The 15,509-nt window shown below is 39.2% G+C and overlaps 1 protein-coding gene across 1 annotated transcript; it reads left to right on the forward strand.

Moving 5' to 3' along the window:
• Positions 1-1,264: 1,264 nt before the first annotated feature.
• LOC133979013 (mothers against decapentaplegic homolog 4) lies at positions 1,265-14,013 on the forward strand. The gene is made up of 10 exons (XM_062417417.1): positions 1,265-1,438; positions 4,368-4,808; positions 5,183-5,357; positions 6,090-6,344; positions 7,485-7,592; positions 7,684-7,734; positions 8,054-8,237; positions 9,094-9,262; positions 9,988-10,126; positions 10,641-14,013. The coding sequence occupies exons 2-10, from the start codon at positions 4,569-4,571 to the stop codon at positions 10,850-10,852; spliced, it is 1,533 nt and encodes a 510-aa protein (XP_062273401.1). The 5' UTR covers positions 1,265-1,438; positions 4,368-4,568; the 3' UTR covers positions 10,853-14,013.
• Positions 14,014-15,509: the final 1,496 nt, after the last annotated feature.

Consider the following 15,509-nt stretch of genomic DNA (forward strand, 5'->3'; position numbering starts at 1 on the left):
TTAGACCTCCAAAAGCAAGACTGGAAGAAGAAGGCTAAAAATGACAACATCTTAAAGTTTGTGAAGAGAAGAACACATTGCTGAAACCTTCCTTTGACCAGAAAGTCATTGAATTGAATGCAGAGTGGGAAAGCCGGCTTCTTCGTCAGGAGGAGATCGCCACCGACCTACTAACTCAGCAGGAGGACCTGGAGAGTAAGGTGCTCTAGAAGATCACCCTGGAAAAGGCTGATCTGACAGGCATCATCAGAGAGGAAAAGAAGGCTGAGGCGTTTTGCCAAGCTGAGCCAAAACAAACTGGCCATCAAGAGGAACGATTCAGAGTGGAGAACAATATACGAAGCTCTGGAGAATCGGCTCAGTATGGAGGTGTCAGAAAAACTGGCAGCTTGGAGAAAGCACAGGAGCTGCAGAAAGAACACCAAAAAATAGAAGCAGCATTATATTGTTACACCACAGCTCCCAGTACCTCCCACTCCCACTAAAAAAGACTGATGCTGTCCTTACTATGTAAATCCAAGGAGTAATGCATACATGTATATAATCTCAGGAACAACTGTGTATTGCACATTTATATATTGCAGATTTATTTACACAGAGATTTTTTACGGTATACAGTATTTTATTTTATATATTTATCACTTTCACCCTCACGCTGCTACTTTCTTTCCACTATACTGCTGTGTCAATTAGAATTTCTTGCATGGGGATCAATAAAGATCTTGTCTAGGGCTGGGTATCTTTTTAAAAAATTACAATACCAGTACCAATACAAGTCCCCTTAAAGTGATACCAATACCAATTGAGTACTTCATTCAATACCCATCATGTGAATAGAAGCATTAAATTGCATAAAATGCAATACTTTTGCATTGATTGCCTGTGAGCAAGTTCATAAAAATAGTCATATTTTCTAGCTCTGTGTGCTAAAATGATTGCAGGTAATGTTTGATGGTAGACGTTTTGATATCACTTGGTATCGATTTATTTCAGTCGAAAGGTATTGAGTACCATATACCCAGCCCTAATCTTATTTTATCTTATTGCACTGTAACTGATTTCATTAGTTTAGTACCTTTAGTGCATGAGTTATTGTAGGCCTGTATATCATTTAGTCTCCATTGAATGTCTAATTAAAAATATCTAATTAGTTTACTGTGCGAACATTTGACATACACCCGTCCTTCCCCCCCTTTTTTTTTTTACGCATGCGCATCGCGCCTTTGAAGGAAACTAGTGAGAAGTGAGTGAAGTGGGTCGAGACTGCACACGAAATCTGTGTCACTGCGCTCTGGTCTGGCGGATGTGAGGATACACCTTGAGGACAGGGACGTGTTGGCCATGTCTTTTATAAACAGCAGATGAAATTCATGCAGATAATCAAGGAGGCACACAGGATCTGCACGGTAACTGTAGCTGCCACACCAGCTAACTCCAGGTGAGTTAGCTTCAGCTGTTTACATCGCTTTAATTAGTCTGTAAATATAAACGGTCTCCTACATGTAATAATGTTTTCACAGCCACGCGAATGTCTTTTGTTTCTGGCTATCAAACAAAATGGTTAATAAATGATTGTGCTGCGGAACTGGCAAGAATAAACATAGTAGCATGCTACGTTAGCCGCTATCACATCGGTGCTAGCTGATGTTTTTAGCAGGAAGGAAGAAAGCGAGCACAGTATATCCGGTTATGCTCTTCAAAATAAAGCCGTTTAAAGGTTTACATTAACTTCAAAGACCTGACAGCATTAAAACATTGAAATATATCAGTTACAAGGAAATATACTTCATAAACATGTTGTGAGCATGTGTTTAATATATTTATAGTTAGATTGTGTTTTACTATTGTATGAATTTGCTGTCATAGACTAAAATCATTTTTGAAAAATAATGAATTTAGTCACAAGTGATTTTGTAGTTTTTGAAAGAACAAAATTATATAGATTCCTTTTGTTTGGTAAATATGTGTTAGCTTCATTGCTCTAAAAGCAAAGCCTGTCTCTATATTTCATTTAATTCAAGTTAGGTTAGTTGTAGATCAATTAATCTGCCTATTATTTTCTTATTTTAATAGGATAATTGTTTTTATTTTAATGTCAGGAAATTGTTAAAAAGCCCATCACAATTTCTCCTAAATTTGATATACAGTACCAGTCAAAAGTTTGAACACACCTACCACATTTATTAAATGACAACTAATCAAAATGGTTGCTATTTAATTTTTGATCCATCGTCCAAACAATTAATTGACACTTTATTGTCATTGTAATTAATAGGAAGCTCTTTGAATCACTGTTTATTTTTTGAGTTTTGGCTTGATATAATTAACTTAAATATTCGTCTAAATCACGTTTTAATCCGCCAGAGAGAAACTGAGTCCAAACTTGTGACTGAATGATATTTTTTAAATCGGTTTCACGCTTGAAAAGTTTCACCCTTTATTTTGAAGCACAGACGTGCTCACTTCCGTTGAGTTGCGTCAGTTTGCAGTGACTTGACGCGGTGACGTCACGGCAGCCAGCCTGGCGCCGCTATGCTGCGTTAGCTGAGAAGAAACGAGCTTAAAGTTAATTTTTACGCCTCACTTTACAGAACCGGGTTTTTATAAATTCAGCTGCATGTGCAAAAAATGGAACTACATCATGTTGTTGTGTGGTTGATAAGCTAGCGTTAACATTATAACAACAACAACAGCTTTTATACTTTATAACGTTACAGTTCATGTTTTCTGCCCCAAATCAAAACAGAAATGTGTGTTTTTTTCGGATTTACTGAAGCTCTCAGCAGTAACTGTATATGAAACTGACAGCCATTACTTAAAAATGCCTCTTTCTGAATTAAGCGTTTGGTCTCAGTTGCCAGTTTATTACATACGCCTGCATACAGCCAATGCTACAGCCCTGCAATACTTTCCTAAATCAGTGGCATACAAATAGTTTGCATGAACACTTTCACAAACAGATAATATACAGTGAAGCAGGGACAGGTAATACCCAAAAGGGCTTATTAAAGCCCTTTTGGGCTTAAAGCTTCCACTTAAAAATTTTTTAAATTTCACAATATTACAGAAAATGATATGGCCACATTAAAGTGTTAACAAACTAAATAACTATATATATACTTTTATAACTTCATGAAGAGAAACAGTTTTTTTCCCCAGGTGGGAAAAGCTATTTCATAACTTGGTACTCCTAAATTTTAATGAAAATTGACTTCTGCAAAGTTTGGGAGGATGAAGATCTGAGGATGACATCTAATCCTGATTGATGGATTTACTTTAATGTACATCTCAGTGGAAATGTGTCTTGTTTTTGTCTGCAAAATACATACACTACACATAGCACAACCCACCAGTAAAAATATACAACATATAATAGTGCAGAAGATAGGTTGATAACATCAGAGAGCAGATCTAAAAACAAACAAGTGTTCCCTGATGTAGTCAGTGTTCATTTCCTGTATGACATTAAAAATAAAACACTTGTTGTATTTCCTGCCCTCACAGCAGCAGAGGCAGTACAACTACTGTTGTGCTGTAGTATTTGAACAATGCATGGTGCTGAAATTAAGTCAAATAAACCTACCAGAAATTAAGGTAAAATGTGTGAATTCTATGCAAAAATAACAGATTTATTCTTCACAAAACATAAATGATTGGCAGTGACAAAATAAATGATAAACAGTCCTTAACAGTGTTAGGAATCTATTTTATTTTTGAATTTATTAAAAGAAATTAAAACAAATCATATAAGACTGTGTTTCCACTGCACCGATAATAAATAAACATCATCCCACACCTTCCAGTGAGAAATCTCATGTTTGAACCTAGTTGTTGACCCCTGCACTAAATCTCAGCAGTCAATCTATAATGTTAACTTGTTGTAACTGTCCCAACCTTCTGGTAATTTTGGAGGCTGTAGTTTGATACTTTTGAATGGTATTGCTCTGTACTGAGGTGTCTTACTTATGTCTACTAATTGAAGTGGACATATTTCTCAGTATAATGTAGAGCTGCAGCGATAAGTCAGTCAAGAGAATATTTATCACTACTTTTTAGTCCAATGTGAATTTTTTCTGGTTTATTTAGTCTTCTATAACCATAAAGTAAATATCTTTGTGTCAGGGACTGTTGGTTGGAACAAAACAAGACAATTAAAGATGTCGTCAATGTGCAACATTCATCACCATTTCATAAACCAAATGATTAATCGAGTAACTAATTGACTGATTAATCGATAATGAAAATAAACATTATAGCCGCAGCCCTTGTATAATACAATACAATTAAATCACAGAACAGCCTCAGAATGACCATAAAAATTAAATCAACACCTCTCCAAAAACGTGCATGTGTACTTCTCTTCTCAGATCTTTTCCTCCTGATGCTGAGAGGTTCACCATCACAGATCTGTGTCAAGCACAACTGAATCGCTTTTTGTCATCTCCATGATTATCCTCTCTGCCGTGGATTCCTGATGATGTGTTTCATGGTTTAAACAGCGCACACTTCTCCTGGGTCCAAACAACGCCCTCATTGTACTTCTCAGCAAGTCCAGACGTGAAGTCAAGATGTCCATCACCAACACGCCTACCAGCAACGATGCATGCCTGAGCATCGTGCACAGCCTGATGTGTCACAGGCAGGGTGGCGAAAGCGAGACCTTTGCCAAGCGGGCCATCGAGAGCCTGGTGAAAAAGTTGAAGGAGAAAAAAGATGAGCTTGACTCGCTCATCACAGCTATCACCACCAACGGGGCTCATCCCAGCAAGTGTGTAACCATTCAGAGGACACTTGACGGACGACTGCAGGTGGGACGACACTATTATCTGGATACATTTTAGATTCTCTTGAACAAAAACATGATGGTGGTTGCCAACATACATGTAAACAAATTAGTTTTGCCGAGTTCAGATAAATAATATATCTGTTAAATGAGATTTTTTTGAGTCTGCTCTACCTACAGTAAACAAAGCACACCGCAGATTTAGATTCTTATCAATCGTAACATTGAACAGATGAAAAGAAACTTTTAAAATTAAATTAATTTATAAAATTGTTATATTTTGCATGTTTGTTCAGTTCAATTCCAATAATTGACTTAATGCTACCAGTGACCTCAGCTGTCAAGTAGGTGAGTTGACACATTTATTGAGCTTCATCCTTTACCACACGTTGTTCCCAGGTGGCTGGACGTAAAGGTTTCCCGCATGTCATCTACGCCAGATTGTGGCGGTGGCCAGACCTGCATAAGAATGAACTGAAGCACGTCAAATACTGCCAGTTTGCCTTCGACCTCAAGTGTGACAGTGTGTGCGTCAACCCCTATCACTATGAGAGAGTGGTGTCTCCTGGCATAGGTGAGTAACAGGGAAGTTTTCCTTTGAGATGTTTAGGATTTTGTATATTTTTCACCCTTTTTATAACTATAAGAAACTTTCTGTGTCAGTGTTTTCTAGGGATGCACGACAATATCGGCACATCATCGTTACGAGCCAATAAAGGCTTCAAAATTAAATGTTTTAATGAAAAAAAAGGAACATTGCTGTTGATATGACGATTTGTTGCCTTCTCCTCCAACACCTGGCTGTGATTTCCACTGTTGACTGTTTCACCCTGATGGTCCCAGTGCTTCCTCCACAGGCTCCACTTCACTCAGCTGCCCGATAGGCCGCTGCTTCCTCTTACTTTAACCGGAATAACAAACCGGGGATAGATGCCCCGGTTGGATCCACACAGAGAGCTGAGGCTGGGAAACGCTCTGCTAGTGTCCCAGCTAGCCCCAACTTCCCTTGTGGATCCAAGCAGAGCACCGAGCCCCAGTTTATTAAAAAGGTTAAAAGTGGGAAGAAGCAGCAGGTCCTTCAGGCAAAAAAATCCAATATCGTGCATCCCTAGTGTTTTCAGTTCTCTTTAGAAAGTATGCAGCATTAATGTAAAGTACACACAGTTTGTACTGAAACATCTACAGTTCTATCTTAGTATACTTGTTATATGATCTTTAACAATTGATTTTATCATGGCTTGAACTGAGCTTAATGTGAACTGTCATTGTGCAAGTTTCATCTATTATTTCTTTTCTTGGTCCACAGATTTATCTGGACTGACACTGACCAGCTCTGGACCCAGCTCAGCACTGATGGTTAAGGATGAGTATGATTTTGACGGACCGCAGAGTCTCCCCTCTATCGACGGAGGGCACTCCCTCCAGACCATTCAGCACCCCCCATCCGGCAGTCGCCCAGCCCCCTCTGAGCCATTTGCCACCCCGAACCTGCTCCCCCCCGCAGAGGCTTCCACGTCTGCCTCGACATCGTCTTTCCCCACCATCGCAGCCGGATCAGGCAGTAAGATACAGTTCAACTTTTTTTTTATCTGTGTATCTTTCTGTCAGTCTGGTTGTTTTTAGCTCCTTTCACAAATGCAATCTCTCTGAAATGTTGAGGAACATTTCCTGCACAGAGGCATGTGTGAAAGGAGCAGGAATCAATAATCAGGGAAATCTGTACCGCCAGTTTCCCACCTCAACATTTCACTGCAGCTGTGTTGTGAATGAAAGCAGTAACATTGCAGGGAAAAGCATGTAACGGGTCATGTCCATCTGACGAAAGGCGCTTTCACTGAGAGCGAGCGAACCAGTCACAAGACTTCGCTGAAGACGTATTTGAATCTGCAACACATTTACAGTTGTCCTGCCAATTCTTACATGGATGATTTTTCTTGTAAACTTGTTGAATATTAAATAAATTACAAGAACATTGGCACTGGACAAAAACAGATCCTTGCCCGCCATGTTTCTGGAAATCGAGACATCTTCGTGCCTCATCTTTTTCTTCTTCTGTTGAGTTGCATTATAGCCATCTGCTGAAAATCACTAGCAGTGCCTGGAAGATAACATCCCAGTTATTTACCAGGAACTATTGAATTATGTCTCTTTTATGTGTGTACATTAATACTTGAAGTATGTATCTTTGATTGCTACTTACAGATTGTATACAGTCCTTTTTAAAGTTAATTTTGAGTTTTGATGAAAAACTATGTAGAGAATGGGTTTGAGTTCATGCACTAGAAATCATTTCAGGGTATTTGCAAGTCTAAAAAAGCTTTACATTTACAGAAGTCTTGAATCTCATCTACATAAAAAATCTTAATTTTCTATTGCCTACGACAGGCACTAATGTTGGTTGTAAATTGTCAGGAGACAATATATATTTAAGCTGTTTAATGTCTCAGTCAGCACCATCAGACCTGTAGCAAACAGGCTTCTTCTAGCTTCAGTAGTTTGGAGGCTCATTTACTCAGAATGGACAAGTGAAGATTTTAGCAAAAACTTCAGTTAACTAAAATAAATTGATAATCTTTCATTGGTTAATCCATTTATCTATTTTAGGCTGCTTATTTGGATCAAGGTCATGTTAATTACTATTGTTGCTAGGAAGTACAGAAATATGATCAGTCCATCTGACTCCTGATCTCTTTCTTCTCAGGTGCCAGCACAACCTGGTCTAGGAACAGCAGCTTCACCCCCAACATACCCCACCACACCAACGGCCATCTACAGCACCACCCTCCCGTGCCACACCCAACACACTACTGTAAGTACACACTGTTACTACAGCTGTAAGTTATTTCTTCTTTTTTTTGCAAAGTAGGTGATAACTTACTGTGACTCACTCTTTCTCTCAGGGCCGGTTCATAATGAGCTCGCCTTTCAGCCTCCCATATCCAACCATCCAGGTGAGAAAACAAACAGGAACATAAGCCAAAGAAAGAATATTCAGGCCTGGTAAACGGTTCAATAGATTAGACGAACAGTATCTTTCTCTGCTCATGTTTTTCAAACTTATATTACACACAGAGCAAGTTGCTCCTTTTCAGCTGCTTTTAAAAATTGCTGATGTTTAACAGGTCCAAAGTTAGTTTGCCTCCATGTTAACTTTTTATTGGCATAACAGCAGATTTCCTTTTATCACAGTATTGATAGTGTTGATAGTGCTGCTGTTCATTTCCAATTACACCATGCAACCACGAACATCAGCTTCTGCCTTTGTTCCAGCCCCTGACTACTGGTGCTCCATCGCCTATTTTGAGATGGATGTCCAAGTGGGGGAAACATTTAAGGTGCCCTCTTCTTGCCCCATTGTGACTGTGGACGGTTATGTGGACCCCTCAGGAGGAGACCGCTTCTGTCTGGGCCAACTCAGTAACGTACATCGCACCGAGGCTATCGAGAGAGCGAGGTAGGTGACCCAGATACCCACAATATTTATAGCGAGAAGATTAAATCTTGCTGCTTATGTACTTTCTGTAACATTGTAGGGAAAGAATTACAGCAAATTTCTTTTTACATTGAATGAAAATACATGTCCACATCAATCTATTCTACACAAATTAGACTTGACATTAGCACAATATCAGACCCATCAGCTCGTCAGCAGAAAGCTCAGAAGTTTATATTATTAGGAAAAAAAAGAAATTGCACAATAACACCCTCATGGTACGCTTTGTTCCTTTTTTTCCCTTCCTGTTTATTTAAAAGAACCCTGTGAATTTGAACCACGATAGTGGCAATGTAGAGTAATGGGCCTCCATATTGTTTCTTTGTCTTATTCTACCAGCATGTGCACAAGGATTCACAAAACGAATACAGGGATGCGAATGATGCTCACCAAAACAATGCTTAAAAGTATTGTGTGTGTCCAGAGTCTGATATTTTGCATTCCTCCACTGTTGTTCAAAAACTATTAAAAACATGTCAGTGAGTCACACTGCTGCACTGTGTGACTCACTGACATGTTACTTCGCCCCTAAGACAATGGTTAGCATCATTCGTTTAGAAATGGATACAAATTCTAATAATAGCACTAATAGTTTCAATCTCAGGAGAGACGTTGCATGCGAGGGGAATGCACCTCTGAGATTTGTTGAAAATAATGAATATATAGATAATCATTGGCCTTAATCTTTAAACAAAACAAAACAAAAGTTTGATTACCATTAAAACCTTTTTATAGGGTATATTTTTATTACTTGTTTAGCTGTTCCTCCCTCTGTTTCCTTTATTCCTTATGACTCAGTTTCCTCTCTTTCCTCCAGGCTTCACATTGGAAAAGGGGTCCAGCTGGAGTGCAAAGGTGAGGGAGATGTATGGGTGCGATGCCTCAGCGACCATGCAGTGTTTGTCCAGAGTTACTACCTGGACAGAGAGGCAGGCAGAGCCCCGGGAGACGCTGTTCATAAAATCTACCCCAGCGCTTACATCAAGGTAAGAAGATGGGTTTCACTCTGCGATATGATTATACCACTGCTATGACCTCATGCACTTTAAAAAGAGGACATCACTCAGGGTTGACATTTCAGAAAATGTTCTCTTGTCTCTCGGGAAACTGCTGAGTGGAAGTTACAGGCATCCATTTCCACGTCATCTCTTCAGGCATTCTGTCCCTCGCAGACATCAGTTTCATACAGTGACTGTGTGTATTTCATGGTAAATGGACTGTACTTTCAGCACTTTTCTAGTCCTTCGACCACCCAAAGTGCTTTTACTCTACATGTCACATTCATACACCGATGGCAGGAACTGCCATGCAGGGTGCCAAACTGCTAATCAGTGGAAACCAACATACACTTTTGGCGCAGCTGTTGGGAGCAATTTGGGGTTCAGTATCTTGCACGATGACACTTCAACATGCAGACCAGAGGAGCCGAGAATCGAACCACCTATCTTCTGATTAGCGGACAACCCTTTCTACCTCCTGAGCCACAGCCGCCCTGCTGTGACAAAAAAAAAATTCACACAAATGTTACTCATGCTGCCACAGTTTTCCATCTTTTCCACTCATATCTCTCAATCGTGTACATACATCCTCACACAGCTCAACTCTTACTGAGGTTCTCTCTGGCAGCCTGTGGTGGTGTTCACATTCCTCTTGTGCAGGGGGCTGATTGCTGCTGAAGGTACAGTGTTTGAACCATCTTTTCTCCTGCTAGGTGTTTGACCTCCGTCAGTGCCACAGACAGATGCAGCAGCAGGCTGCTACAGCTCAAGCAGCAGCGGCAGCCCAAGCAGCCGCTGTGGCTGGAAATATACCTGGACCTGGCTCAGTGGGAGGGATAGCCCCAGCTATTAGTAAGAACCAGTAGCTGTAGATCCACATACACATTCAAACACACAGGCAGTGAGAACAAGTAGACGCTCCAGCTAGTGGTTGATGTAAATTTCACTGCCAGTGAGCAATGAGTATGACCTGTGTATTTATATATAAAGAAAACAAAGAAATGTTTAGACTGATGAAGACTAATTAATGAAATAAAAACTTAAAATGATCAATGAAAGCCCCAAGAAAACAACTAAATATTTACATTTTAAAAAGCAGGGCCTAGTGAGTATTTTGTTTAAAATTTACTTCAGCTATTAATGACTAATCAAAAATGTTTGCTAACTAACTTTTGACACATTTTGGTGCATCTTTCTTAATTTTAGTCAATAGGAACCCCTTGGAATCACAATCGATTTGTTTTTTGACTCATGATTTTAAAGAATGATCAAGCTAATGATATTAAACCAAGTTCAGAAACACACCTGTTAGAGTCTCACACGTGCAGCATCACATGTACCTGACTGCAACTCCCTCTCCTTTCAGGTCTGTCAGCAGCAGCCGGTATCGGAGTTGACGACCTACGCAGGCTGTGTATTCTCAGGATGAGTTTCGTTAAAGGTTGGGGGCCCGACTACCCCCGCCAGAGCATCAAGGAGACACCCTGTTGGATTGAGATCCACCTGCACAGAGCTCTACAGTTACTGGATGAGGTTCTGCACACCATGCCTATAGCAGACCCACAACCTCTGGACTGAGCTCTTTTGAACTGCGGCACCACATTGCAACATGCAGTGAAAACAGAAAGTCTTCCTCAGTGAAACTGTTCTGGATGGATAAGCCTGTGAAGCGGCCATGAAGCTGTGACGCTGAAGCTTTTCCCTGTGAAAAAAACAACTTTCAAGTGTGTTTGCCGCACTTTCGTGCACTGTGGCCCCGATTTTTGCTTTTTAAGCAAGAGTGACACTAAAAAGAGCCAAAACTATATATCAAAGATATCCTCAGCTATATTTTTGATAGATGGTTTAGATGTGTGATGACTGGAATCTGAACTGTAGGACTTGACAAAGATAACTACAGTTATAAAACACCAACACACGCATACAGACAACCTGCAGATCCCATCAAACTGGAATGTACGCCGACTACTCTGCGTCCCTGGAGTCCACAACCATCAACTACTGACAGGTGTTAGATATACTGAACTAGACAATGATGCCTGAGTGCTTTACAGCTGTGGGATGAGATGCTGTTCACAGAGGTCCTCTAAATCCAGTGCACCAGAGTGCTGCTGGTTTTCTGTTGGGTAAGTTTTCATTGAAGCTGTTACAGACTGTTATACACCTGAGATGACAGATGAGTTCAGTCTGGCTGAATAGAAAACCAGCAGCACTCTGATCAAGAGGATCATTGCTCAACATCTTGCTGTCACCTGGCTTTCAGCCACTGAATCGGACTGGGGACAACCCAGCTGGATCAGTCTCCTGTGAGAATAAAATGACATGCACCATGCCTACAGAGCATGAGGCTCTGTACTGAAACAAGGTCTAGTCTAAAACTACGCACATGTGTGTTTAAAAGATAGCTGCAGGTCTGTGCCTGGTGGGTGTCCAATGACAAATCTGTTTTCTCTTCTCTATTAAACAAGATTATGAAGCTCTTCGTGGAGGTTTTAGAGCAGATGACAATTTCTCCACTTATGCAGGGTTGGTTTTTTTGTTTTTTCTTGGATGCAACATACATACAAATCAAAATAACCTATTAACGATTTATCTATCCTTACTGACTTTCTATGGTCGTATTTTTTGGTTCATATCACTCACTCTAAAAACAAAAAAAAAAAACACATGATACTCTTTAAAGTGGTCTTTCACCATTAGTCGCCTCCATGTGTTTCAGGTATAGTTACTGTTTTGGAAAACGCCCTCGTTTATGCTGCCAGAAAAATCTCAAACGCCTTCTGTGAGCTTGTTGCCTTTTGTCAAGTTCACAGAGAGCAAAAACAGCTGGAAAGCTTTTGGTTTAACAAGATTGAAGTTAGAAAGCGGAGAGGAGGAGACGGATGTGTTCGCAGTACGAAGAACAGGGTTTATTGATGTTTTGCTCTTGAGGCAAACCAAAGTATTGATTGCTCAGAAACATACTGTAAGCCTAGTCTGATCATGAGGTCAGATGTCCAGTTAGCTGCTGGACTTTTCCTGAGAAGTAGGCTTGTTGAATTGAATTTTGAAAGGTATTTTTAATCAAAATCTCAAAGAATACCAGACCGTCTCTCCGCACCATCTTAAATATCTTATGACTTGCAGCCCACTTATATACTACTTGATCCAGGTCTCTTGTGTGTATACTGACAAAGATGAGAATTTAAGACAGTTTCCCAGCAATATTGATATATTTTCTTGTTTTTTTTTTTTTTTTTAACTTTTATTAAGTGATTTGTATTATATTTTTAGCACTTTACATTTTTTTTCTTGTTTCTTGTTTTAACTCAATAACCATAATTTTGAAGTGGTTGTCCTGCGATAAAGTGAATAGGTTGGTTTATATTTGATTTAGAGTTGTGAGCAGAGGCAACATTGTGATGCATTTGTATTGAAAACACATGTAACACTAATAAGCCACCTTTTCACTCTATAAGCATTTACACATATGTAGGGTTTCTTTTGGCTCTTTTCTTTTGGATTTGCTGTCTTTTTAATCCATGTAAATAACTTTGTTTTTGAAATGCATGTCAATGTTTGCATGAATGTAAATGGAAGATAGACCCCTCCATTCTTTCCCGCTTTTTAAAAACGACGACTCCCTCACTTCTCCTGCATTACACAGTGAACTGATCTATCACAGGAGAGCATGAACTATTAGTTATTTCCCTGGATTACAAAACCATTTACAAAACCACCAGCATTTAAAAGCATGCAGAGGGAAGCCACCCAGTCATAATTGATATCAGTTATGCAGATCATTTTTATAAACTCAACTTTGTAGCAGCCAAACTTCTAAAGAAGACAGTGTATTTGCCAAAACTTACATTTGATAGAAATTCAGTAGCTTCATCACTTGTTGAACAAATGACGACAAGCACGATATTCTCCCTCTCACAGATGGTGAAACAGCTGAGTGAAATAATTTAATGTCATCACATCTCCCCTCCTCTGCCCCGAGTTGCATGTGATCATCGGTTGCACTGTTTTTTAAAGTTATTCATGATAGATATCACAAATTGATTAGGAATGAGTTGTTGCTTTACTCCCTTCAGTTGTGTCCCACAAACATCTGCTCATGCTTCTCCACACTGAGCTGCAATACAGTATTTTTTTTTTCTTCTGGTTGTCTGTTAACATAGCTATATAAAAAGTTGTTTTTTTAACTAACTATATCCCTAAACAGGTGTGTATCTTTTGAACAGTGCTGTCTTGTAACAGGTGAAATAGAAAAGGACTAATTGGATTTGTTCATGGTTTTGCTGAAAATCACAGATTTGTTTTTTTCCCCTTTTTCTCTCTGATATTCAGTTGAAAGTTTTTATTTTATTTTAAAGCAAATTGAAGCAATGGCCTCTTTCTGCCTTTCTTTGACCATTTCACTTTGAACGGCATTGTGTAAATAAACGGGTTGAGTTTTAACAAGTTAATCTTAAGATTTAATCACACAATTATGCATCTGATCAAATGGCAGGAAACAATATTTTCTGATTATGATGTCACTGAAAGAAGTGATGCTCAATTTGCTGAATTAACCTGTTATATTCTGTTGTGCTTTAAGGTGGACAGATGATTTTATAATACTTGCAGTTATAATAGGAGCCTAAAGACAGCTCAAATGGGCTGATGTTGACTACTATGACAGATTGCAGATATACATTTTACCTGTTTTTCTTATGTAAGAGTCTATAATTAAATATGGCCTGATATTCTCTAACTGGTGACCTGTTCATTTCCTCAAGAAGGTAATATGTTTATGAGGAGAAAATTAGTAGAACTTAAAGGCTGTTGTAGTTGATTGCATGTCTACACAGGTGTATTCACTTACTATTGCTGATCAGGTCCATGCTCAGGCCGACGTCAAAGCTGTCCTTACTCAACAGGTGAGAGTGAGCCAGATGTCAGTGAATCACAGATGATGTCTAATTGGGCAACAAATTGAAAACACCTGTGTGGTTGGAGCTGGGTAAGCAGGGACAAATCAATAGATTGACCAAAAGCTTTCTGTGGTCTGAACATGTGGTTTTAAAATAATCACACTGGATTAATGCAATTTGTGTGAGGGTCAGACAATTTATTTAAGCCATAAACAAAAGAGAAGACCTGACTGCCTGTAAAAAGATATTTTTCTCACATACATATACAGATCACCATGGATTGACACTAACTTGATACTTCCAGTGCATTTCTATGACTAATCTTGAAAAATCAGCCATTTAAATGCCTGTCACGCTCATAGTAAAACACAGGTGATTTTTAATTATTTTGGCTGATTAGACCTTTCATTGGGAGTGTGTGTACTTGATTGACATTTACCTCAGTTTCCTGTTAGCATTGTTGCACCTGTGTGGGTGGGCATATTACACCTTTATCTTTATTAGTACAATGAGGTCGTTCACTTCATGTAATAAACTTTTTCACACACAGCTGCTTGTCGTAGTAGGAAATGCACAGGTGTTACTAATAACGTTAACGATAGCTCCGTTCTTTTCTGGTGTCCAGAAACAGAGAGGCAGCATGCACAGGACCAGGAGCCTAAAACTGAAGCACTATGACCTATCAAAAGGCCCATTCTGTTGTAACTCCACAAACATGCAACGAATTAAAGTCTATTCAACCGGAACTGAAAAACCAACTCTGACTAAATACAGTCATAGACACATTGTCTATCAATCATCTATCATCAAATCAATTTTCCAACTACACTGCCATCTGTTCAGATTCCAGCAGCAAAAATCAAATGTTTTTGATGGACTCAATCACATAGTGAAATGTATTTAAATCCTAACCCCTCACTGCAAAGTTAGCGTGCCCTGACTACTGATGGTAAGCTGCAATATCACACTCAATCTTTATAATTAGTTGACACAACCAAATGGATTTAAATCCTGTTTTCATGCAGATAAGAGTTGAGGTCAACCTGTCATGTTAATATTTTCACTACCAGCTCTATATCAGTGCTGTCTCATAAATATCACAACTAATAATGAAAACATATAGAACCAAAACATGGAGTGCTGCATCACATATTGTTCTTTTCAACACTTGTGTACTTCAAACATAAACCAAAGTATTTGCAGCCAGTTGAGTTCTTGTAGGGACTTACAGAGTACAAACACATAAAAAAATGACTCATTTGCAAATTGCAGACATATTTAGCAAGACCTACACTGCGTTTGCACACTTGTGCATGGGTACATTGTTTATTTTAACG

This window comes from Scomber scombrus, chromosome 4 (genome assembly GCF_963691925.1).
Source record: "Scomber scombrus chromosome 4, fScoSco1.1, whole genome shotgun sequence".
NCBI lineage: Eukaryota > Metazoa > Chordata > Actinopteri > Scombriformes > Scombridae > Scomber > Scomber scombrus.